The sequence below is a fragment of the Colletes gigas genome, unplaced genomic scaffold (genome assembly GCF_013123115.1).
Source record: "Colletes gigas isolate AHSC1104 unplaced genomic scaffold, ASM1312311v1 Colletes_gigas_Sc00002, whole genome shotgun sequence".
Lineage (NCBI taxonomy): Eukaryota > Metazoa > Arthropoda > Insecta > Hymenoptera > Colletidae > Colletes > Colletes gigas.
This window is the reverse complement of record NW_025106631.1, coordinates 10,013,766-10,039,933: the sequence shown is the minus strand read 5'-3', so window position 1 is coordinate 10,039,933 and position 26,168 is coordinate 10,013,766. Positions and strand designations below refer to the sequence as shown.

Genomic DNA, 26,168 nt, shown 5'->3' with positions numbered 1-26,168 from the left:
TACATTATTGGCTTTATTTATATCCGTACCTTAATTTTTATGTTACAAAATAATGCGTACATCGTCTATACTCGAAAAAGGTTTTCGAGAATATTAAAACGTTAAATAAAAAGAAAATACTTCAGCATGTATTATGAAAAATTCATTCTGTATAAGTTCAAGTTTAGATTATTTCTATGAGGAAAATATTGACACTCGTTGAAATAAAGAACTAAAATAAAATCAGATTTGTTCCTATTCCTATTTGCCGCGCGTCGTGTGAACATAAAGGCGACATACTACTGTACATGTATATCACGACGAATAAAAGTAATTTTCAAGTCTGGGATTCAAAGTATTTGCTCGGCGGTAGATGTAATTAATTGCCACAAGATGACGGCACTTTCGATCATCGAATACGAACGACTTTCTTTTCAGTTGTGAACTTAATGGTGAAGGTATGGGCGTATACAGCGCCTCCTCAGTGAAACTTTGACCGTGGATGAAAACGTTTGGACACCGATCGGGTTGACTTTGGATCGAGTGGCGTGTAGGTGCTGAGAAGTTTCTCTGGGACGCAGTCGCGTACGCGCGTAAAAGTGTGTATGCATCGCGAGCCGTGCGACGAAAAAAAAGAAGCGAAATATGTTTCCTCGCGGTCAGTGCGGGAAACTCCAAGCGACCAAAATGTTAAGGAAATAATCGTGTCACGCAAGTGTCTCTCGCTGGTAGAGAAGACAGACCGTGTGCTCAAAGTTTCTCTCTTTCTCTTTCCAACCCCCTTCCCTCTCCTTCTTCGCTTTGTATCCCTTACCCCCTCTCACCCGCTCCGCTCTGGGTCCGTTGGTCGCACCGGGACGACGTTTACCGTGCGTCACGGGAAACGGCATTGGGAGGAGACAGAAGGTGACAGCCCTCCCGCGGAATTTATGGTGCGCACGGGAGAAACGGTGAAGTGAGTGGTGTCAGAGTGAAGTGAGTGCGACGGCACCAAGTGCCACACCGGTGAACAATCTACAGAGCTCGTTATCGTTCAGGGTAATATAGGTGAGAAGAGAGAAAAAATGCCGGGCCTAATCGCTGTGAGCGAATTCGTCGATGAGACGAGGGAGGATTACAACTCGCCTACCACGTCCACCTTCGTTTCGCGAATGCCACAATGCAGACAGACTATCACGTCCCTCGAGGAGGTAACACTTCGTTTGTTTGTTTTCGTTTTACTATATTCCGACTGTTCCCTCACAAGATTTTTTTATCTCGTGAAAAAGAAAAATTGCGTTACACTTGCACGCTTCGCGTTTTTACGTGTAACCTTACTGAGAGAATTTGATCGGTGGTCGAGCGCGTGTTCCGATGCGTGGGCGTTTCACAATTGCTCCGCGGGTATCTGTCTTAGCTGCAATATCTTCGATCGCGATAGATGTAACGACTTTTTTTGGCGCAACGCGCTCTCATCACCTTTTACGAACGTCTCGCGGGCTCGGTACACGCAACTTTTACCGTGTCTCTGGTCCGTGTCACTGTCAATTTCCACGTATCGGTGATGTAAATACCCGTACGGAGTCGATCTACGACTTCCAGTTCGGGTAATGTATGCAGACATGCTGTCGGTGTTGCGTTTCGTCCGCGCGACCCAACGGGAAAATACGGTGATCGCTAGGAATTTTTAATTACATCGGGTTTCGAGCGTTTGAGATTGCCGTGCGCGGAATGTTTATATGTACCAGCGCTGGAACTTGTCGGACCTTTTTGTATTCGAATAACCCAGTGATTTTAATATTTCGTGAATTTCATTCGAATACCATTCGAATATTTTGTGCACCGATCAAGTATCTGGGTATTTGTGATATTCAAATAATGTAATGTGAAGTATACGCGAGTTCTTTCAGTTCATCCTTCTTACTTGGACTTTATATTTAAATAGAATATTTTATAATTTTTGATTTTAGTAATAATATTCAAGATTAAACTATTCGAATAGTCTCACTTCTAGTTTATATGTTTTTCAGATAAATAGTTTAGTGGTCGACTGATCGATGATAATATTTTTGACGTATTTGCATATTACGTGTGTACGCGTCTTGTAAGGAAACGTTACGTAGGAGCCTCGTGTACGCGTTACGCGTTGCAGAGATTTGGAATCGGGATTAATTAGCAGGATAATGAAGGCACAATGCGCCCAAGAGTGACAGGAATGAGATGGTCTTGTTAAAAAGAAAAAGTGTCCCGAACAATTCTTTCACGCAGATGCGGATAATGGATCTTTTGTAATAGCAAACCGTAATATGCCGACGTAATTATCGGCGAAGAATGTTATTGCGCGAGCCTTTCGTAATTCAACAGCCATCGTAACTCTTGCGGGCTGCGCTGCTTAGTAGAAATATATCGGCTCGAATGCGGAACCCATTTCCAAGTTATCCGAGGTCGTGAAGATTTTCACCAATCATCGAACGAAGAAGAGCATCGATTATTGTATGTGCATCCTATTTATTTATTTGGAAGATTCATCATGCAACTCCTGGCATCGAGAAAAACAGGATATTATCCAAATCTGTTACAGTATTGTATTTTATTTGAAGTATAAAAATATTCAAGAGTTCAGTGGTGTACTTCTTTGGCGTTACTAATGTTATTGAAACGCGTTAAAACAATTATGATTTTTTTATTTAAATTACTGTCGATCGCTATCTTCTGATACTTAAAAAATCTTTCATAATTTATTTGACTCATGGTAAAAAAGTTCATCGAGGTTGGAATAAATCTCTTCTACGTGGAATTTTTGCAACGAAGGAAATTGGGTCGTTGAATATACATACGTATTTATACATATACATGTATGTACTATGCATATCGTAAAGCGTTAAGATTTTCTACATTCTATTAAATTACAATCAATAAATGACGATAAGACGCAATATTATCGTTACAACACCACTCTTTTGCATATTATCAAACCGTGGGCGTATTTTGTAACGCGCGTAGATAGGGAACTTTGCGCGGAAAGTGTGCCGCAGCGCTTGGAAGTGGAATTTATGCATGGAATTGTTAAAGTTTCTTTTCACAAAGGGGGAACTGGGAAAAACTAGCATAGATTTTAAAGCAGATAGGAAGAATCGTTCAGAAATGGGTTAATTGCGGTTACTACCGTGCATTTCGTTAAAATAATTGAATAATTATTAAGTATTGCCTACATATAATAATTTAGCACGATGATTTAATATAAGAATGAAATATACAGGGTGTCCGGCCACCCCTGGGAAAAATTTTAATGGGGAATTCTAAAGGGCAAAATAAGACGAAAATCAAGAATACCAATTTGTTGATTCAGGCTTCATTAAAAAGTTATTAACGTTTTAAGTTACGCCCGTACTGAATTTGTTTCTCGAAAGTGAATAGGATTTCGGGGGTATGTGTAATGACCAAAAATGATTGTAATTGACCCCTGTAACTAAATATAATTTTTTTAGTATGATTTTAAATATTTTACTTTCGTCTAAAAATTTCAGTACCTATTCGAATTTTTTTCTCGAAAGTGGATTTCGGAGGTATGCGTATTCACCAAAAATGATTGTAATTGACCCCCGCAAACGACAATAATTTTTCCAGAACGATTTGAAATTTTTGAATTTAATTGTTAATAACTTTTTAACGAGGCCTCAGTCGAGAAACTGATATTCTTTATTTTCATCTTATTTTGGCCTCTAGAATCTCCTGTTAAAATTTTTCCCAGGAGTGGCCAAACACCCTGTATACTAGATAAGCCGTAGAAAATATTACGAGGTAACTGCTTGGCAATGATCAAGAATTGCGACAATATTTTTTTAATTAACAACAAATTTAATAAGTTTTTATGCATCTCAAATTTTGTATCGTGTATTTCTTGATAAAAGAATTAAAATTTTTATTAAGATCGAAAATTTGGTTTCAGTAATGCTACGTAAAAAGTTGTTGTTTTATCCCTGTTTCATGCATTCAGTATTATTAGGTCCTGGTGGATATTTTCTAGAAAATACGCGTGTGTTACTTTTGCCTCGGTCGAAAGTCGATATCGATGCATCCGTAATGGTACGAGTCACTTTTACGGTGCAGTTCGACTTGGTGCTTCTTGAGAATTATATTCTCGACCACTTCCGTCTGCTTTGATGCGCTTGCGTCTTCCGGGTCAGTTCGTTTTCTCCTCCTTCACAGTAATGACCCGCAGGATTTTCAGCTAGGAAATATTACGCGTGAAACGTTTCCTCTCACGAATCTCATACACAGAGTGAAACTACCACTTTCCTCGAACAATTTTTAAAGCATTAAATACTTCATGCAGAAGGTATTTTACAAATTCCATTCTGCGTGGCCGATTACAGAGCTTAGTTAAGTACTTTTATTATTAACACGCTTACTGTCATGGTCAAATTTACAAACTTGCTTTGTTTACATTTATTTATCTAAATTAAGTTAGCGATTAACAAATGAACGCCGCTTAATAGTGTATACGTTTGCATACATTTAAATTAGTATATTACTTTTTGAAAAGGAACCCACTCGGAGATTGAAATGTTAATTAAAAAAAAATTTGTTTTGATTTTGTGAAAAATCATTTCGATGTAAAATTTTTACGTCTGGCTAACTCCGAAAGAAAAAATATATTCAGGAGTGATCAATACGCGCCAAGAACTGATAGGAAAAATCAATATTGGATTCGCTGAAGTCAAACAAGGTCGACCCAAACTTCGTTATGTGCTGGATTCAATCTTTCGTATCATGCTTGCGTCGCGACGTGTTCGAAGTTTCAAAAATATAAAATTCCGAAAAATTATTTACCATTTAAAACATACTGTCGCACTTTGATCGTTTCATTTCGAAACACCCTCTATAGTCGTTACCTTTATCCGTGCTGTATTTTCATCCAGATCGTAATTCGGTTTTCACAGCAAAGTGTATTCAACGGCGTATGAAAATTATAATAGAAAACAATTGCGAGATTGCTTACAATGAAGAATAGAAGGAAAGTGACCGATTTTGTCTTCGTTTATAGCAGAGGTTCTCAAACTTTCTCTGTTCATAGTATCTTAAATGCGTTAGTAATTTAAATCTAAAGAAGTACCTAACAGTTCCGTTTATTATGCAGTTAAATATAAATATCATATTTCTTTTACTACTGACGAAAACATTTTAATAAGAATCAAATATTACGAGAAGAACATTTGTAACCCAATATATAATGTTTTTTTATTTCTTCTAAAAACTTAGTAGGGATCAGTAGGACTCGGGTTGAGGAACACTGGTTTAAGACAATGGTCGTGGCCCATCGGTGGGTCGTGAAATCAATATAGTAGGTCACGACGACCAAAAGAGGTAGAATAGAAATTTTTAGAATAGAAATGTTGATCGGCTTGATTTACGCGTAAATTATGTGCTTTATTTTCGGTGTCATCTTATATTAATCTTTAGATGGTGAACTGTGTTAGCGACCGAACTTCGAACATCACGTAAAACAGTTTTGGTAGATGGGTTCTTGTTTCGAATAATTCCTCCGTTATTAACCAATAATTTGTGTAATTAATTCGTCACAGAGGCTTTGTCTTACCGCTGATCGATTCGACGGCAAAAAGGTTAGGTAGGACAAGGGACGGTTTGTGTGTCCTTTGGGATTAATTGGTACGGAGTTTGGCCACGCTCGAACACAGCGTTCAAAGCGTTCCGGGCGGAGAATGCTAACACTACCGGGGACACGGAATTCGCCTAACCTAGTATCGTCTTCGTTTACTCTTGACCCTGAGTGGCTGTAAGTCACCCACTTTCCCGCTTTAGCATCGGTACTTACGACACTCGCGCGACCAAAATTTACGTTCCGCGGCTATTTTCGAAATGGCGCGACCGCAGTCTATTCTCGTTAGCGTCTCGCGGCGGAAGATGAACGCTCGACCGTGCCTTCTCTTTTTCTCACGATCGCTGTCGTCGTCCAAGAGAAACCGGAGCCTTGTGTTCGTTTGGTGATTTCGTGAATCGGAACGCAGACGCGACGTCCGGCAGGGATGGGCAAAATTCTTATTTAGACACGAAAGTTACGAATAACGAATAAAAGGTAAACGACCATTAGTAGCGCGAGCAAATTAAAAGGTTATGAACAAATTGTCATATGTTGATTTCATTGGTGATCAGTTATTCGAACACAATTTTGCCCATCTTAAACGCTACAGCCCCGGAACGTTTCGCGCGACGTTTCGCTTGAGAAAAGTGAAACGTTCGGATCTCTGCCCAGTGGGTAAATAGAAATTTGACCATGACCGCGACGAATCCACTGAGAAAGGGATTTCTTGAAACGAAATCGCGTTGGTCGGTCCTTTTAGCATATTATGTTAATTGAACGATTTATTTCTAAGATATGATAAAATCGATTAAACGGGAATCTCCTTCGGATTAATTCGAGACGCACGTTTCGAAATTCGCCTGTAGCTCGGGTACGATCGACGAGCCGTCGCACGTAACGAAACGCGTGCAAGAAAACGGGCAGTCAGGCTTTTATGAAAATAAAATGTTTTGATCGTTACCGGCGAATATACGATACGGTGAAAATAAATCGAGCGCTAAAACGATTGCACGACCGGTTGCAATAATAATGTTTCGTCGCTGAGGAGTTTTGAAACGTACACATTTCGAGGTTATGATATTTTTAAGTCTTTTTTTTTTATCGTTTTTTAGCAAAGAACTACACAACTTTTTTTCTAACTCTAATAAATTTTAGCAAAGTGTCCGAAAGTATTGTATCATATTTATCTGCGTTAACTTTTAATTGTCCTCTTTTTTTCTTTTTTTTTTGTACCGAATTAGTGAATGCGCCATTGTAGAATTGTTGCTGCTTGCTTTCAGCTCTTGTAATTAATGTAATTATCTCACGAAACTCGGAATTTGGTTCAGTGCGTCTTCTTGAAAGTGCAAACAATTAATGCGATCAAAATTCGGTAACTTTAAGCGTCCGCGAAGTTGTGTAAAAGCCAAAGTTCTCTGCATAATGGAAATTCAATTTTGTAGTGTAGGTCGAACAACTTGATAATTTTGGTCATGGAGATAGATCGAACTTTCCGGAAGATTTCCAACCAAGTACTTTGCGGTGATTCATTGATTGAAATACTTCGAGGAAGCATGTTGCGTGCGTTTACCCTCAAAGACGGTAGAGGAGTACCGGTAAGCTGAACCCATCGACATCGATTCGAACAGCATGCTATTGGATTTTGCGTAACCGGTCGTTTACATGTTGCCAATACATTAACACGCCCCAGATAATTTTTTCATAATCGCTCAACCGACGCGGAACGTTCCGTGATGGCAGATTCTTTTCTCGATCATTTTCCTGCCTTCTATATTTATGTTATGTCTATCTATATACAGACGATTTGCATATAGATATCGATTATGTGTACGCAAGATACGAAAGATCTCCCCGTACAACTTTTTGTACTTTAAGTCTCGACTTAGAAAAGTTAGTTAACATTAATAAAAGTTTGCGATCTTATTTCCTTACAATGTTATATTAAACTGTTTCATTCCATCGTCAAACACGACTGACGATTATGATTTTGAACAAATATTTTTCTACTTCTACTTGATTATATGAAAATCTCTATTTATACAATTTTCTTGTAAACAACGAGCTGGGTAAAAATTCTATTGTTTTTTAAAAGGTTTCTATAAAATGTTAATGTGACTTTCATTAAATAATCTTTCACATTTAACGAGTACAAAATTTAATCTATAAAAATCGATAGAAACAACTTAACCCTTTTAGTGCCGAACGACAATATATCGTTGCGTATGCGATGGTGCCTTATTCTTCGCATTGGGAGAAAGCTCTGTTTCATATAAAACATTATAAAGGGTCTAATTTAATTGCAAAAGCATTTAAAAAATTATTTTTGGGTTTAACCCTTCGCACCAGAGGCCTTTTTCGCTCGGGCGAACCAGCAACTCAACGCTACTTCGTCGCGGAAATGTATATTCTGGAGCCGTCATATTATGCAGGGTGTTTGGCCACTCCTGGGAAAAATTTTAATAGGTGATTCTAGCGGCCAAAATAAGACGAAAATAAAGAATATCAGTTTCTTGACTGAGGCCTCGTTAAAAAGTTATTAACAATTAAATTCAAAAATTTCAAATCGTTCTGGAAAAATTTTTTTTGGTTGCGGGGGTCAATTACAATCATTTTTTGTGAATACACATACCCCCGAATTCCTACCAACTTTCTAGAAAAAATTCGAGAAGGTGTGAAATTTTTCGACGGAAAAAAAAATTTCAAATCGTTCTGGAAAAATTATTTTCGGTTGCGGGGGACAATCACAATCATTTTTGGTAAATAGATATACCCCCGAAATTCTGTGCATTTTCGAGAAAAAAAATTCAGAACGGGCGGAACTTTGAACGTTAATAACTTTTTAACAAAGCCTCCATCAACAAATTGGTATTCTTGATTTTCGTCTTATTTTGGCCTCAAGAATCCCCCATTAAAATTTTTCCCAGGGGTGGCCGATCCTGTATAGTATAACATTGGAACTAAGTAAGGTATTGTAATAATTTATGGTTTATCTGAATTTGTGGACATCGAGGAACATATATTTGCAAAAAAATTAAATTTATATCTTAAAATTGTTTGCAGAGTAATAAACTCTGAAACAGTCCCTAATATGCATTGCTTGTTATTTTTTCATATATCTTTGTAATTATATCATATTTTGAATTGATTATTTATTAAAAAATCATTGAAAATCAAATACTGTATACTACGTGACCTACATAAAACTGTGATCAAGCAATGATTATTCTTATGTGTAAATATTGTTTGTAGAAGAGAAACTTGTTTCTATGTTTTTTATCATATTTTATAATTATGTTATTTATATGATTTGCAATAAATATTGAAATGCAATTGCCATTACTTTATTCTTTCTTTATTTCGTAATATGCTGCTTTTTGAATTTTGTAAATATCATTTTTAGTTTGGTTTTTATGAGTTTTTCTCTAACCATAGTATTCTTCGCATAGGCACCCGTTTTTCGCTCGGCACTAAAAGAGTTAATTCTGAATTAATTATAATAAACAAAAACATTAATTTTAATACGTCCGTAAATTTCGGGCGTAAGAATTCTTTACTTGTTTGAAGAGAACCGCGTTTGAAACAGTTTGAAAGCCGCTGATTTAAATAACTAGACGAAAACCGTTTAAATGCAACGTGATATTTGCGAATCGCGCGATTCAATGCAATCAATGGGAAACGTTCAAACCGAAGGAGTTAAAATTCAATTAATTTGAATCTCCGCGAAGCATTCCGACAGAAATCAGCATTTTAATCGAATCAGTCGAATGGAAACTCCACGCCTGTGCTTTATCAGCGTTTATTACACCAGGAAATTTCGTATTATCTGATGTGTTTATCGAGGTTCGCTTTGATATTATAAACGATGAGTTTTTTGTTCTAAATCGAATATAAATTTAAACGATTATCGTCACGTCAATGACCGCTAATAAACATTATTGGGTAAAGAGACTTGTTTTTCATATATTACAACCGTAATACCAAAATTTAGACAAAGGAGAATAATAAAAGAAGTTAATTAAATAATAAAATAAAAGTATTTTTAAAATATTAATTCAACTTTCGTTTCTTAACAACAAAACATCCTGGTTCAAAAGCGTTTGAATACCTCCGCTACTGTAAATACATTTTTGTTGACGACATGAAAGTTTATTTAAAGACGAATTCAATTAGCCGTTGTGACCTTTACATAATCCAAGGTTATAGGGAAGCAGAAGCTATCGTGGCAGACGAAAATCAAACTCTGTTTAATAGACCCAAGTGCATTAATCGAAGGGTAAAAGTTGAAATTTCATTTTGGATTATATCGAGCCGAGGAGAATGGCGAGTTAACGCAACTATGGCTGCTAACGTCCGTGTAACGCAACGTGACAGAGGAAATAAAAGAAACTGCGTCGTCGCGACGTAGGGTCATCCTATAGGGGGCTAGAATCGAGCACAGTTTAGGACCCGTTGAACCAGCTTCTCTCCGTTGCTTCTATGTCTCCCTTTCGCTTCTAACAACGAAGTGAGACGAGCAACAAGCAAGAACGAAAGAAATTCCTCGCCGCGGCGACCTTGGTAGGTCGTTCGTATCCGAGTCGTTTACCTGGACCGATTTGCAAACGCGCAAGGGCCATCTGCACAGCTCCTAGCATCAGAGACTCGCAAACTAATGCAACGGACGCGAAGTGAAAAATACGCCTCTAGAAATAAGACACGGACACTGTCCCATTGGAACAGTGTTTCTCAAAGTGTACTTCTTGTGATATTTAGTCAAGATACGAGTATCCTTTTATCAATATAAATAAAATTTCAACTTTGTAATTCTACAATTTGTACACGATTTCGACTTACAAGGACAACGTTAGACACCGACGAAGTCACGAGGGAAATAAACGAAGAAGAAAATTATTTAGACGAGGAGGACGTGAATTCTGTAAGCGTTTGTGCAAGGCTTTTCTATTCGAGTGATTTTCTGTTTTAAAAATCACCTAAAATCGATGTCTTCGTACCCCTTTCGTGATTATACCAGTGATCGTAATTGCACGTAATTCATTAACACGTTGATTGCCGTGGGGGTCACCGGTGACCGGCGACGCGACCAATGGTAAAAATACGCGGCGCCATGGGCAAACCACATAAAATGCGCGGGGCATTCAACGTGTTAATTATACTGCGTTTAGTCCAATTCTGCTCCAGCTTGTCCTACTTTTTAGTATCGTCCTGCGTACAGGATAGTGCATCATAAATAATGCAGTTCCTTTGAATCGTAACAAATGTGTATAATGATTGGGTAAATATGGTCTGCGCTGAGACAGAGGTGGAAGGAAATTCATGATGTGCACTGAAACAGCAACGCGATGCGACTGTCAGCGTATAAATCAATAACTTGAACGGGGGACCCGATACACGACGCTGAGGATGCTAGAGATGAATCGCGTGCATTCAGTCGCATCTTTCTACCTTCTCGTTATGTCCTATCTGAACACTTTCAAACGCAGACTGAAATTTCGTGTAATTATATTTAAAATATGCTTTACACGGTGTTTCATTAACGCGGCCATTTTCGTGCTAAACTCAACGCACGAGAGCAGCTATTACCGATGCATACGGTAACCACTCTAATTCTGCTGCTACGTCCCCGTGCTTCTTTTTTTATCTAGCCATTTTTTGTCGCTTTTTTCGCTCGTTGCTTCGTCGCGTTCAATCGGTGTTTATCGTTTTCCTCTTCTTTTCACAAAAATTGTGGTAACTGTGCTCGACTTTCATTATTGACGAAACAATTGTGCACCCATTGTTGAAAATGTAGCAACGCGGACTGTTTCAGTCGTTGTTAAGGCCAGGGGCCACACAAGCGTCGAAACGACGAGCGTTTTTATGTTTTTCCTTGTCTTACAATTGAAAACAACCAAGACAGACATAATAGAAATGCCTGTCTTGTCTGTCTTCGTTGTTTTCAATCTCAAGACAAGGAAAAACATAGAAACGCACGTCATTTTGACGCTCGTATGACCCTAACCTAAAAATTCGTGCATGCGTTCGATTCTGCTCCTCGCTGTATATTCGTAAAAATTGTAACGTAGTATTATGCGTAACAGCATGTTTCGACCTGTATCATCCACAAGAAAAATAAACAAAATATATTTCTAAAAACAATACGTCTTTCATTCAACGTTAATTGTAAAACTATCGATGGCTTTTCATTGTTTGCCATCCCTAACCTCTACTGTAGTATGTGTCCAACAGGGATACAAGGGATGTCGAACATATTCGGAAGTCTCTAGAATGTTCGAAAAAAATTATTATAAATTCGATAACTTTCGAGAATCCTTCGGAACTCCTGGTGTCGAACGATATTAAACGAGACAAAATTAGGAAACGAACGCGTCGTTGTATTTACAGCGAACGGGAAATTTTGTTAAGGCGTTAAGCTCGTTGAAGTTAGTGTACCGTATGTTAAACGAGGTTCATTGGCTCAGGAGTGCAAAACCTGTTCCATCGGTTTTATCCGTTCTCCGGAGTTGGCTCGGCGGCTGTAAGGGAGGTCAGTTCCGGAGTGGGCCACACATTTGCCAATTTCCACTTGCACGCCTGGCCAGTTCGCGTTTCGCAAGTTTCCAATTCGAGAGTCCAAGCGGACGACACGGTTTTCCGAAACGTGTTGCGATTTCTGCGTAACGCAACATCGCTTGCACGACGATTGCGCAACGCCCTCGGCCGCGTTCTATGCCAAACTCGCTTAATGGAAACCTGTCTTCTCTTACACGGGGATGAGAACGTTCGATCGATTTTGCAATTTGAGTTTAAAATACCGATCTGCCTATACCAATCGAGATTAGTAAGAAATTTCCAACGGTTGTATGGATATTAATCGAGACAATAAAATGAAAAAAGGTTTATCGATAGTAATATAAAATTTAATCGTTTCTTAAGACTCTCTGTTCGCTCTCGTTCGCTTCACCTTTCTGACTGGCTCGCTCGACGCATTCCTTTGTCCCCTCGCTCGACTTTCTTTCTTTCCTTTTCGCACTTTCTTTTCTCGCTCGATTCTCGAAAATCACGCCACATGCTTTCTTTGTTCCCATCCCGTTTTGACATTCTAAGGATCAATATTTTTCGATGCGTTGCGTATAAAATAAATGCAAATTTCGAAACAAACGATAATTTGATACTTAACACGTTCACTGCCAGATCAAAATTGTATAATATTCTGCAGTAAGTAAAATTTTGATTTTAGACCATTGTAAACTACATAACCTAAAATTTGTTTCAGTATTTATTTTCGTAATCTTGTTAAAATTCACAAATTCTATTCAAATGTATTTCGCTCAACGTCTTAACTTGAGAATTAGTTTTTCTAGTATCATAATGGTAAATCCTGTCAAAGTGTTAATGGATTAATAAAGTCGAATTTATGAATGTTTCCTTGGATGCTCGACTCGCAAACTACCGCTTCCAGACACGACACAGTTTTGGCACCGTAATAACGTAAGATTACGTGTGCTATTATCGTTGTGTCTCGTGTTCCGAGGAAAGTCGTTCAGTCGTGCGTTTGTTTCTGTGAATGCGTATAACTAAAATTAGAAAACGTGTCGCGTCTGCCAACTCCGTTCAATAGTGAGATTGCCGCGTATAAAAAGAGGTTATGGTACAAAATGAACGACGCGGTATTTTATTACTAGGTCAGTAGAAACGGTCCTCCGACATGGCCAAATAACGAACAAATTTTAGAAGCAAGTTAACTCCATCGTTGTAAATTTCTCTCGATGATTTATACCGCTTTAATTTTAATTTTTGTAAATTTAATCTTCGATCGAAGGTCACGCCTAAGAATGTCGTTTCATTCGTAGAACGAGTTCTCGTTACTTTCGTATCCGTGGCACGTTCGGTGTTATTATTATCGTGCCGTTATCAATGTCCGCCTATTATTCCGACGCGGAAATAACAAAAATGCATTTCACGTTTGGCCTTGTTAATGAGAATTCTGCTGCCTGTCGTTTCTACACGGAAAAAATCCCAGTCGCCATATTCCAACGTCTAATTTTTATACGAATTTGGTTCTTTTACTATCACGTTAATTATGGGTGGTTAAATTTTAAATATCCCATAGCGCACAGTTTGTGAACCACTGGCATAGTATTTCGAAGTATGTAATTGTCAGTAGGAAAACTTTGAAATGACGTTTTCAATCTCAAGCAAAAAAAAAGGTACAACAAGAATATGTGAGTCGGTGGTAGTGATTGAATTTCTGTCATTCTGTCCCCTATCTTATTCAATTTGTTCGACGATCCTCTTCACACGCTACCAACGGCCGTATTGCGTGAACAATAAGGGACGTCGTTCATCGATCCAAACGCTTCAATTCTAACTTTTCAATTATACCCAGCGTAATGTCTCTGTACGACCAGCAGCTACTTGACGATAATACAAGCGAAGGAAAGTCTGTCGATTGAATTTTCTCCGTGTCGACAACACCCGTTAATTCTCGACCGAACAAATTTCAGCTTGTAGCGTACTATTTCATGCCACCTGTGTTAAATAGGAATTTTTAAACTTTCGACGCGCGAGCTTTTTCTCGAAAAATTTGCAAACTAAATTATTTTGCTAACTCTTGTTTTAAAATAGAAAGTATTAAATTCTTTACAAAGATTTACTGAAAACATTTAACGCATTGCAACGGAAAAACCAAAAAGTTTACATTGTTGTTCGTTCCAACAAAGAACGAACGTGTAATCATTATACGTTACGCTTGCTTTGTAGTAGCTGCTTTTGGACGTAAGACAATGGTTTCGTAGATTATATTAAAAGAGATTACCGGGTATTGAGAACACATAGGGTGATACAATGGAAACCAGTGACTTATTTCGTTAAATCTGGAATTTTATAGTGGGGTAGGTGCTGAATTTTTTGGCGAAAAAAAATTTCAAATCGTTCTGGAAAAATTATTTTCGGATGCGGGTGTCAATTTCGATCATTTTTGGTGAATAGACATACCCCCGAAATCCTATTCACTGTCGAGAAAAAAATTCCTTACCGAAAATATAATGTGTGGCCAGAAATGTTTACTCGAAAATAATTTCATGTTAATAAAATGTCAACGAGATCATGTGTAGGTATAATATTGCAGAGTTAAATTGTGCTTGTGTCGTATCTAGAAAATCGTAGTTTGATAGAACTCGACTGCGAAATTCGATACGGATTCGTCGATGAAAGGAATGACACGTCGAGCGAATGCAAATTCCTGAAGAAACGATTGTCGAGCAAACTACCGTATCAGCGTAACGTGCTCAACAACGCGTCGTGATATATCTTGATGCAATCATCTGTCGGCTCGAAAAAAGAAAGAAGAATAAAACAAGACCCTTCAACCCCCTGTACAATACGCGCGTTCCTCTTCAACCCTGAGGACCGACTTATTAAAACGTCTGATATTTATCGCGACGCCTTGCGTCGACATTTGTTCACGTTCGAAGGGCCGAGTATAGTGGTCTACGCTGAATAAAATAAATTTCTATGTTCTCTTCGATTTTGGTTTTATATTGTCTGTTAAATTGTAATTACTATTTTTTAATTTAGGTTTTTTAAAATCAACTTCTTCCGCGAACTACCAGTCATATCGACACTAAACTTAGAGGTTATGCATAAAACAAACGACAGTTCGAGATAGGTAAACAAACCTTGGCCAATATCACCGTTGGGTGGCCAAGGCTGCGAACTTTTCGAACTCTCGTAGATAAGAAATTCGGCCATCTTTGAAAGAGGCGAATCGTCCGTTCCAATATATTCGACTCGTCCACGCGTATCTGGACGGGATGCAGATTTAATTGTGATTGTTCGAGCAAACTACGCCGGCTCGATAAGAATTCCAATATACTTTTACCTGCGTCGGCGATCCTCTCGAGTTTATTGAAAATCGTGAAAGCGCGACGGCGCGAAATGCAAAAATCGACGATAAGAAGGCCGCGCGCCGCGAGGATCGAAGATATACGAATCTTCCACCCGGCGGAGCATGATCCGATAAAATGTATCGCTGGTTCGTTCTACTCGGGAATTCCTTTTCTCGTTGTTGTTGCTTTTCCTTTGCGCGTTTAACAGTCGGCGACGCCTTTTGCCGCGCGTTCCGCCTCTCTCAGCCTTTTCGCTACGTCCTCTCGAGACAGAGACCGGCGAAACTCTTATCTAGATACGAATTTCGTATAACGAACGAAAGATACAATGGCAGGGCTTGAAAACAGTTACGATACGGTTTTGGGTCTTGAAACGGTTATGAAGAACCTATATCTCCAACCATATCCAGTTTCAGTTTCGGTTTTACATATGTATATCCGTTTCAAAACAATTATAAGGTCATTTCAGGAGAGACGCATCCTTATAACACAACAGTATAACATATGCATAATGACTACTAAAACTTCTGGTTAACGTAGCTGCTATTTTATAACTTTATTTTTCTTTTTAAAAATGTTCTAAGAGGTGTGCCACGGTTAGTATTTTAAGTGCAGTGGGTTAATGAAATACTCACGAGTTAACCTAACCTAGCCCGCGATACACGAGAATCGAATTAAAAATATCTTTCACCTGTCCCTATGTTATTTTTGTAACGCGTGGCGCGTACAAGTAGGAATGTTAAAAAGAAAACCGTGCGTCGAGAATTTCTTACGTTTCCAATAATTATTGTTGCAGACTTTGGACTTCGACAGGGATGGTCTGACGAAGCTGAAGAAAGCGATCAAAGCTATACACAATTCTGGAAACGGTGAGTGCGGATTGAATAAAAAAAAATTCTTATCGAACCTCGAATTACATGTTTCACATTTCCTCTCCTGCTTTCCTAGTGGCTGTGCAATGTGAGACACGCGTATAACGAGGACCGTCGAGTTCTTCGTTTAATTAAATTTTCTACGGGGTTTCGTGTTTTTTACTCTTTGTCCATGTACTTGTTCGTATCTTGTGTCGAAGAAAAATGTTTCTAGTTAGAAATAACGATTATCCCTTACGCGTTTCACGTAAGATATAATTCGTGAAGCCTCTTGATCTAATAAAGTTACAACAGTTTTATAAGCATGCAAAATGATGGAAAGAATCGATTTGTGTAAAAAAAACTAGCTTCAATCTTACGGCTTCGCTCGCATTATAGTCGTACCTGCCGACAGTTTTTTTTAGTTGTGTTTCTGCGTACAGAAACGTGGTGTAGAACAAAAAAACTTTCTTAATCCTTTCTTTTCTCCGCTAGAGGCGCTAGTAGTAGGGACAACTGTGTATATGCCCCATAAAAGTGCAAGGTACATTGTTATAAGAAATGTATTATGATCGTTGCAGCATTATTTTGTTCCTAAACTTTGCACCGCGTGGTTTCAGTCAAAGAACAAGCACAAATCCATATTGCATTGTTGCACAAAAAAAATTATATCATTATTCTTATATCAGATTCAATTTTTTCCTGTACTTTGAGCTACAAAGTTAATTGTAAAACTTAGTTATAAATTGATTCGTTTTATAAGTGTTTATAATTCTTTTGTACAACAGCTCATGTCGATAACGAAGTATACCTTGGAAGGGCGCTGGAAAGGCTTGGCGATGCGGCTCTGAAAGAACAGGAACCGGATATCGGTGCTGCTTTCTTAAAGTTCGCGGTCGTCACGAAAGAATTGAGTGCTTTGATGAAGACTTTGGTACGTACGCGGATGATACATATACGGATTTTCTAAATATGAGCGACGGCCAGTCGGTAACAGTAGAGGTTTATTACGCATTAAAGTACCGCTTCCGACGCGAATGGACTTATACACATGGAATGAATCCGTAGAATAAGAGGATTTCAGAAGGCTATTGTTGCTACATATAAAGGAAAGAAAGAGTTAAAACCTTAATATGTCTGCTCGTTAAGTAATAATTGTCTCTATTGTCTCGACGATCGAATAATTCGAAAGAGATTTAATTTTTTTTTCGAATTTCAAGTATTTCAAAGGTTTAAAAATTCGCTCTGCACCGAACGCGTTGAGCGCATAATATAATCGACGTGTTCGTAATTTAAGAAAAGGGAGCGTTAGGCCGAAAAAGGTTGGTAAACGGTATTTTAACCGGTTCTGCGAATCCAATCACAACTATTATTGCTTTTCTCATCGACAGATGCAGAACATTAACAACATCGTAATGTTTCCTCTGGACTCGGTGCTAAAGGGGGATCTCAGAGGTGTAAAAGGCGACTTGAAGAGACCGTTCGAGAAGGCGTGGAAGGATTACGAAGCGAAATACGCGAAAATCGAGAAGGAAAAGAAGCAGCATGCGAAAGAGGCTGGCCTCATTCGGACGGAAGTTACGCCGGCCGAGATCGCCGATGAGATGGAAAAAGAGAGAAGATTGTTTCAATTGCAAATGTGCGAGGTGAGGCCCCCGAATCGTGTCTGGAACAAACGACAGTAATTCTCTGTATTTATTACGACGATTGTTTCAATCTACGGTACAGATTTATACGCCCTGCAAAAGGAACCGTTGACCGTTCGCGCTCGAAATGAATTCTCGTCCACTGATTTTGAAAAGAAAATATTTTCAGAGAACAGAATATTTTTCTTTAATGCACATACGTATCTAGTAACCAAATTTTTTAATTAATTTCTGTTGTATTTTGCAGTACTTGATAAAGGTGAACGAAATCAAAACAAAAAAAGGAATTGAACTACTTCAGCATCTAGTCGAATATTATCATGCGCAAACCAAGTAAGTTCATTGAGACACCTTCTGATATTGAACCACACACAGTCATAAACTCGTTAAGTACCAATGTCCTATAATTTGGTACTTAATGTGTTCAGGCGCTATTAAGGATACTCAATGTAAACACTCGATTCCTACAGTTACTTTCAAGACGGCCTAAAGACCATAGAGCATTTTGGCTCGTACGTAGCGGATTTGAGCGTGAAGCTGCAAAAGATCAGGCAAACACAGGACGAGGAAAGAAGGCGATTAACAGAACTGAGGAACCTCCTTAGAAGTTCCGGTTGCGACAAAGAGGTAAACTTAACGACCTTGAACCTGCACCCTTCAGCGACGCGTTCCGTGAACATTCAAGATTGTATGATTTCCAGTTGAATGTAAACGCGAATGTAGGATATTCGCTTCATCAGCTTCAAGGGGACAAGCAACACGGCGTCACACGGTCCGGCCACCTTCTGAAGAAGAGCGAAGGAAAAATGAGGAGGGTCTGGCAGAAGAGAAGATGCGCCGTTCAAGCGGAGGGCTACCTCGACATTTGTCACGCGGACGAGAATAAACCACCTACGAGGGTGAATTTATTAACCTGCCAAATTAAGCTTGTACCGGACGATAAACGGGGCTTTGATCTCATTAGCTGTAAGTTGAATTACGAACGGATGTTAAGAATATTTAAATTTACGCAAACTACGAGGGTTGTTCAATAACTCCTTAGAAAATCCAAGACCTGGCGCTCGTAGCATCGAAAATGGTTTGTTTTTAGTAAGCATCATGACTCACTAGACAGCTGTCAAAGTCTCAGTTATATCCACCACATGGTTTCATTTTTATTGTCGATCGAAGTAAGAAACTTCCTCTTGCATCAAGACAATGCACGGGTGCACATTTGTGCAGTTTCAATGGCCAAAATCATGGAATTAAAGTTCGAATTCTTACAACGTAGGAGAAGGTCACCGCCTATTTTGAGGACCTTCCGAAATCTTACTTTTTAGATGGCTTAAAAAAGTTGAAGAAACGTTTGTAAAAGTATATAGAGCTAAAAGGAGATTATGTTGAAAAATTAAAAAAAATCTACCTAAAATAATTTGTTTCTCTATCTTTTTCTAAGAATTTATTGGACGGCCCTCGTATCACGAGGAGTCGCGTCGAAATTTAAAATGTAATGAATGTGTGTGATCATGCGTCTCTATAGTACTCTTAAACTTGCATCGTTTCAGACAACAGAACGTACCACTTTCAAGCGGAGGATGAAGCAGATCAACGAGCGTGGATGTCGGTTTTGGTGAACTGCAAGGAACGCGCTTTGCTTCGAGCTTTCGACGCTAGCGGCAAGGCAGAAGCTGGTAGCGGAAACCCGAGTTTAGTCGAGCTACAGCAGGCCGTCATCCGGTGTGTCATGAGGTTACCTGGAAATGACCAATGCTGTGATTGTTCCTCGCAAAATGGTAAATCTGATGAGGTCACGTTTCGAGAGTGAAACGTTAGTATTATTAGGTGCATCTTTTCTTTTATTCGTGCCAGGCGATATACAAAATTCTACTGTTAGTACTACTGCGGAATATCGAAACGAATGCCCAACAAGATATAGACAGATACGTAGAATTTCTTTCTGTATAATATCGTATAAAAATATTGTACTTGTTTCACAGATGCCACGTGGCTATCCACGAATTTCGGCATAATCGTGTGCATAGAATGTAGTGGAATACATCGAGACTTAGGGGTACACATATCTAGAATACAGTCTCTAACGCTGGACAACGTAGGCACCGCGCAACTTCTACTTGCGCGTCACATGACTAATCAGGCGTTTAACGAAGTGATGGAAGCTACGTTGCACCATAATCACAAACCAACGCCAACGTCAACGATGTAAGTAATCAACTCACCAGATTTTTATAGTTTATAACTCTTCTATCTGAACAGCGAATACATCACAGCTTGGAACACCTAAAATATTCATTACGTATTAATATAATTTAGACAGTACAAAAATTCAGACTTTCTATTCCGTAAAATTTTCATTAATTGCAATACTTATTTTAAAATACCGTCCTAGTTGGAATTCTGGCACAGTACCAATTGTAATTAATTTGTCTATAATCCAATTTGTGCCTTGCTGCACTATACAGGGAGGAAAGATACGAATTCATAAGAGCAAAATATGTGGATAAGAGATACGTAATGAACACTTGCGCGGATGAGCGAGATCTACTCTCCGATTTGGAACACGCTGTTAATAATCGCGACTTGCAACAACTTCTGCAAGTTTATGCCGAGAACGTGGATTTGGCTGCACCGTTGCCAACATCGGTAATCAATTTTTTCAATTTTTGACAAACTAGTACTGTTCTAATTCTTTAAACGAGTATCTGTAAACACCTTGTCCAGCATGAAAAGCTTCACTACTATGAACTAATGAAAATTGCGTTATTCCTTTACAGGATGTAGGCGAAACGGCTTTGCATTTAGCCATTTTGCGCGAAATGGGAAATAGCTTACATATAGTCGATTTCCTAGTGCAAAACATGTCAACAGGTGGTATAGACAGAACCACCATTGACGGAGAAACGGCGTTGCATCTTTGCGCGAGGCACGACAGAGCAGAAGCGATGAAGTTGTTGTTACGGGCAGGCGCTGATCCTACACATCGAAACAAACAGGATAAAACGCCACTTGATATCGCGCAGGAAATGGGTCATCATACTTGTAAAGAATTGGTAAAGCCGTTAATAAAATTGTCATTAAATTTTTTTCAACACCATACCATGTAATACAATGATGATGAAAATCAAACGATTGTCTTTAGCTGAGTCACGCTCTACAAAGACAAAAAACATTGTTCGACAATGTCAATATCGATTGGAATCTCTCCCACGATGAAGGCTCAACCGACTTCTCGGATGATGAAACGATAATAGAAGATAGGGTATGTAAACATACAGCGCAATTGGAAATGCTATTAATCTAATACAAGGAGCAGCGATAACGTAAAAACAAATTTTTACTTCATTTACTTTAGAATGGATGTTTAACACCCGAGAAGAAATCACGCAGTAGGCCACCCTCTTACGTGGGCGGCGGTGGCAGTGGTGGTGGTACCGGACCGGGAGATTCACCAGTGACACTACGAAGCCGAAGTAGTACTTGCGATAGCTTGCAAAGCGGTTCTTCTCCAAGTTCGTCAACAAACAGACAACAAATGCCTCCACCGCCACCACCACAATCAAGGAAACCTGTTGCTGGTACTTATTTCTTATCGAATTAATACATGACATTTTTTATCAGTGGTGCCTGACTTTTCCCATTATCTCTAATTTTCTTTTATTCCCCCTGTTTTAGTACCTGCACCCATGGCGCCAGATATATCAGTCAATATTCACGGGTCGCTGAAGAAGCGTGTAGCACCACCACCACCACCATCGGCCGGAAGTACAGGTGGTATACCCTCCTCTCATTATGGTACACTACCTTCGTCCGCGTCCTTAGCAGCGTCAACGCATAGCCGTACAACGAGCGAACCGATCTTAGCTGGTCATTCTTTACATACTCTACCACATGCGTTAAATACATTAAACAGTCAGCATCATAAAAGATCGCCCAGTGGAGATTCTTCTACGGGACACGGTGCGTTTGAAAATTCACGCAAACTTCTCTATGAACTGCCGCCTTAGCTCGGGTAAACGTAACAATCTTTCGCTCCTTTCCATTTCTGAAACTTACTATGTCCCGTCTGTTCGTTAGGTACGGACAAAGTGAATACATCGACGATTCAGAGACCGAGAAATCCCCCACCTCCCGCGCCATCGGGCGTCAATTCGTCGAGATTGAGCAATGGTCGCAGTAGCGAGTCATTAAGTTCAATGTGTTCGGATCATGGTTTGGGTAATCCTGTTCCTCCTCCACGTAAGGTAAGTTACAAATCTCTGATACAAGTTGGTAAATCTTTTCTGGGTATTTACAAATAATGGAAAGGGACTTTTTCAAACGGGGAAATACTGAAACAAGGAAATCGAGGAATAATCCTTATTTTTTCTTTTTTTTTTAAATATTATTTTCGGATATGTAATGCAAACTTACTAAGATATTATTTCACGCTAAAGCGAATGATGTTTTATTTATATTTTATTTGGCGCAATCATCAATGCCGGTAGATTTCTAACATCTCCTTTAATGCCGTATGTGTATGTATATACATCCGTTCAAATACTTATTGTTCATTTAATATACATACTAACTACAGAAACTTTTAACTAACACGATGTTACACCTATCACTTCTCCCATTTAGTAGTCAATAATAGCTTCTCGTTGATTCTTTTTTTTTTTTACAGACTTTGGTACTTTTACATATCATACTAATCACACACATTACCCGTGATTCTTAGTAGAATTTGTACATTTTCATTGTTCATAAACATCATACTTCCATTACATATTAATGTTGGTAAACTTTTGCAGTAATACGATGCACATTTTCCCTTTATATTGCATAAATCATTAATTCATATCACTTCGAAATACAGCCGGAGCAATAATCGAAAGTTTAATGTACTAATTTTACCAATAATTTTTACAAAATTTAGTAACGCCAATATAAAATTGTTCATTCTATCGCAGAAAATAATGGTTAGAAAAATTTTTATACGAAAGCGTTTAAAGATGATAGGAAAGTATTATCTGCAACACAACCTCGTGACACGTTGCGTGTATTTTTTTTTTTTTTTAATTTCGAATCGGTATTTAGACACTGCATGTATTTCAAAGACAGTGCTTTATGGTTTGTTATTAACCATTGTTGGTACAGCGAAGGGACCGGTCCAGGCTAGAGAGCTACGCCGAGGAGCCTTCATCTTTGCTCCCAAATCTGAATCTGGTAAACATCAGCCATCCCACATTACAGCTTGCTACACTTGAAATGTATTTTAGCATTGATATACAATACACGGGCGAAACAGTAATAAAAAGAAAAGGAGATACTCGCGTTTGATATCTAAACGAAACAATTAATAGTTGAGAATTTGCGTTTTCAAACATATTATTAATGTCACTGTAGGTTTCGTTGCCTAGCCAATAAATTCGTGTCATCGTTTACAGGCATAAATTTACATTTTTAGATCGTGTTACTTATTTTTGCTGTTTGAGCTATTTATCTTATTGTTTGACCATACGTTTATTGAAATGAATCATTTGAAAGTATTTTTTATTTTAAGCCACCGATAAATGGAAACAGTAAAATATTAATATAAAAATATTCTGCTACTGAAACGATCTTTTCAAGTGTGGTAATGCTTTGCATGATCAGTCGTGCTGTCCGTAACCATATTTACCATTGTCAGTGCTTTGCATATAATTTCTGTGAAAGTAACATTTTATTTTAATTCGCCAAATCGTTTATTAATGTAATCTCAAGACGGTCGTTTTGTTCAGTCCTAATCAAAGTCACTTTACCTCCTAGATTTCTACTGTATGATTGTAATAAGCATACAGTATCATCAAGATGAAACGTAAAAGATATTTAATACTGAATTATTGATATAATTTTCTGATCAATGTTCGTGCTTCCCGCGCACCAATCCTACCCGTTGATGCAACATTTTCATTAATCAAAATTTGACATGGTAGGATGCGTACTTTGAAACTTAATTCTCGCATGAATCTATCAAATTTGTGTTTGATAATAGCACCTGAATGCAAGAAAAAACTCCTCTAATCATTCTGAGATAATACTACCCTCGTAATTTTGCAAAGTGGATGAAATTAGTGGTGTGATTAGCTATAAGGCATTTCATAATTAACAATACAAAAGATCCGTTGTACATATTTCTAATTAGACATGCCACATTTATCTTCCACTATGTAACTAAAGATTGTATTAATAGTTTAAATCTAAGAACTGAATCTAAAAAGTACTTTTAACAGGCATGAAATTGGCGCATATTATTGGAAATTCTAGTTCAATGACTATGGAATAATAAGAACAAATAATTAAAGTATTACATTTGCATACACATTTAAGATGAACCCAATACCCAAGAATCCTTTTGCGGTCACCTATAGAGCACTCTATGAAGCTGCTAAGAAAAGCAGAACATGCGTTGATATACAAACATAATCTCATATTCTATACAAAATCAGTTTCTTACATGCATGACACTCATTATAGTAAAACAAAAGCGAATTAAATAATATTCACTTAATCGTGCACGACCTACATATGTACATTGTTGAAAAGAAACTGTCTTCCTTCTGCCTTTTCCATCTAGAATTTCCAATTTGTCCTTTGAATCTAAGGATTCTACATATTCGTCACAGTCGACTCTCAATGCTCTTACGAGTGCTTGCTTCGTCCATGAAAAACTAAAATATATACCGGAGGGGTGGACAGAATGCTTCTGAATAGAATTCAATTGGGTAGAAAAGTTTATCTTAGATAGAATTTCTTACTATCATGAAAACACATTCTGTAGAGGAGCATTCTCTGTACCTCTTTGCAGTATGGTCTCGTCGATAGATCGTTCACTCAAACTCAAACTTAACTTCTTCGTTGCTTTTCTTTTAGCCAACTTTGTCGACTTTGAGCGGACTACGACGTTGTCGAGCTCTGTACGACTGCGAGGCCGACAACGAGGACGAATTGTCCTTCCGCGAAGGCGAAGTTATCATTGTCACCAACGAGCAAACCGACGACGACAATTGGATGGAAGGCGCGCTGGAACGAGCCCCGGAAAGAAGAGGAATGTTCCCAATCAGTTTCGTACACATGTTTCAAGATTAACATTCGGTAAGCCTGAACTCGTTGGCAAGTGTTTCCAGTACTGCCAGCACCGTGAGCGTCGCTAGTCTCGGCAGGAAAAATTGGATGCGAAAATCGAAGGATTAAGGGACGTCCTCCATACGCAACTCTAATCTATAATACCAGCAGGCCTCAAACTTTTATACGCACGTCTTGTTGGAAACTTCGGAAGCTTGGATCTGTCTAAAAGACTTGACTCGTTTGGAACGTACGCGTTACTTCCTACATTGCTTGAACAATATTAACCACAGATCGCCATACGGCTGGATTACTACACAGCATATCTTAGATTGGATGACAATCAGGTTTGACATCTTTATAACCGAAATTGCATTTCTGAACTCGTGGTCCGTCATTGATGCTAAGCTACGTGTTCCCGTGACATTTATTGTCAGATTTAATGGTAAAACTCAAAATCTAAGTGATTACTGACCTGTTCAATAGTATGGAGATTATGAAGGTTAGTTATACCCGAATTCTTGCAATAGCATCAAGAAGATTTACATGTATTTTATTTCAACAGAGGATACAAGACAAAACGTTCTCTCAACTGCAGAATTGTGCAAACTGATTTTAATGTCACGTGAACGCATATCTTTAGGTTAGTTGAGAAAACAACATTAACCCCTTCCCGTGCCATTTAGCTCGACGAAATCCGGGCCCAAACTGGGAGGCGTCAACGCGCGGTAAACAGATCAGACTGATGTTAAACTGCTTTGTAACAGAGATTATAAGAATCGTGACCGACTCTTGTGGCGTACCGATAGAAACTAAAACTCAATCACGATCGTGATTTGCTGTCCGCGAGCCTGGCTCGTAATGTTTACGTTTGGGCCAAAATCTTCATCACGAGTCAGACTCGTTAATGTACGGGAAGGGATTAATAAAGTGTTCCGATCGAAAGAAAAATGGCGTCGTATAGCTCCCTATTTATGACTGTTTATGAAAATTATCTAACAGTTTTTTGGTAAATTAATAAAAAGCGTGAGGATAAAGTATATACATATGTACATGTAAATTCAATAATAAAATGTCCAATACGTATATTTATTTGCTCCGCCAAATAAGTATGTAAAAATTTTTGTATCAGTTTTTTGGTAATCAGAACGTCTACACAGTGAAC

General features: G+C 38.4%; 1 protein-coding gene across 2 annotated transcripts; it reads left to right on the top strand.

Annotated features, from left to right (window-relative positions):
• Window positions 1-453: 453 nt before the first annotated feature.
• Window positions 454-25,591, top strand: LOC122402227 (arfGAP with SH3 domain, ANK repeat and PH domain-containing protein). Of its 2 annotated transcripts, XM_043404851.1 has the most exons (18): window positions 5,384-6,055; window positions 7,003-7,155; window positions 16,223-16,295; window positions 17,066-17,211; window positions 17,669-17,923; window positions 18,171-18,256; window positions 18,394-18,550; window positions 18,625-18,889; window positions 19,468-19,695; window positions 19,900-20,122; window positions 20,383-20,563; window positions 20,695-20,970; window positions 21,060-21,179; window positions 21,273-21,495; window positions 21,593-21,877; window positions 21,995-22,161; window positions 23,057-23,125; window positions 24,812-25,591. In XM_043404851.1, the coding sequence occupies exons 2-18, from the start codon at window positions 7,033-7,035 to the stop codon at window positions 25,025-25,027; spliced, it is 3,093 nt and encodes a 1,030-aa protein (XP_043260786.1). In that variant the 5' UTR covers window positions 5,384-6,055; window positions 7,003-7,032; the 3' UTR covers window positions 25,028-25,591. The 2 variants fall into 2 exon arrangements, with proteins under 2 accessions (XP_043260777.1, XP_043260786.1); XM_043404842.1 differs by lacking the exons at window positions 5,384-6,055; window positions 7,003-7,155 and adding an exon at window positions 454-1,169.
• The last annotated feature ends 577 nt before the right edge of the window (window positions 25,592-26,168 follow it).

Bases quoted from the DNA above. Each gene is read 5' to 3' on its own strand.
- LOC122402227 (XM_043404842.1), top strand. From the start codon at position 1,044: ATGCCGGGCCTAATCGCTGTGAGCGAATTCGTCGATGAGACGAGGGAG. The intron at 17,924-18,170 runs GTGAGGCCCCCG...TGTATTTTGCAG, and splicing joins TTCAATTGCAAATGTGCGAG to TACTTGATAAAGGTGAACGA. The intron at 20,123-20,382 runs GTAAGTAATCAA...TGCACTATACAG, and splicing joins CCAACGCCAACGTCAACGAT to GGAGGAAAGATACGAATTCA.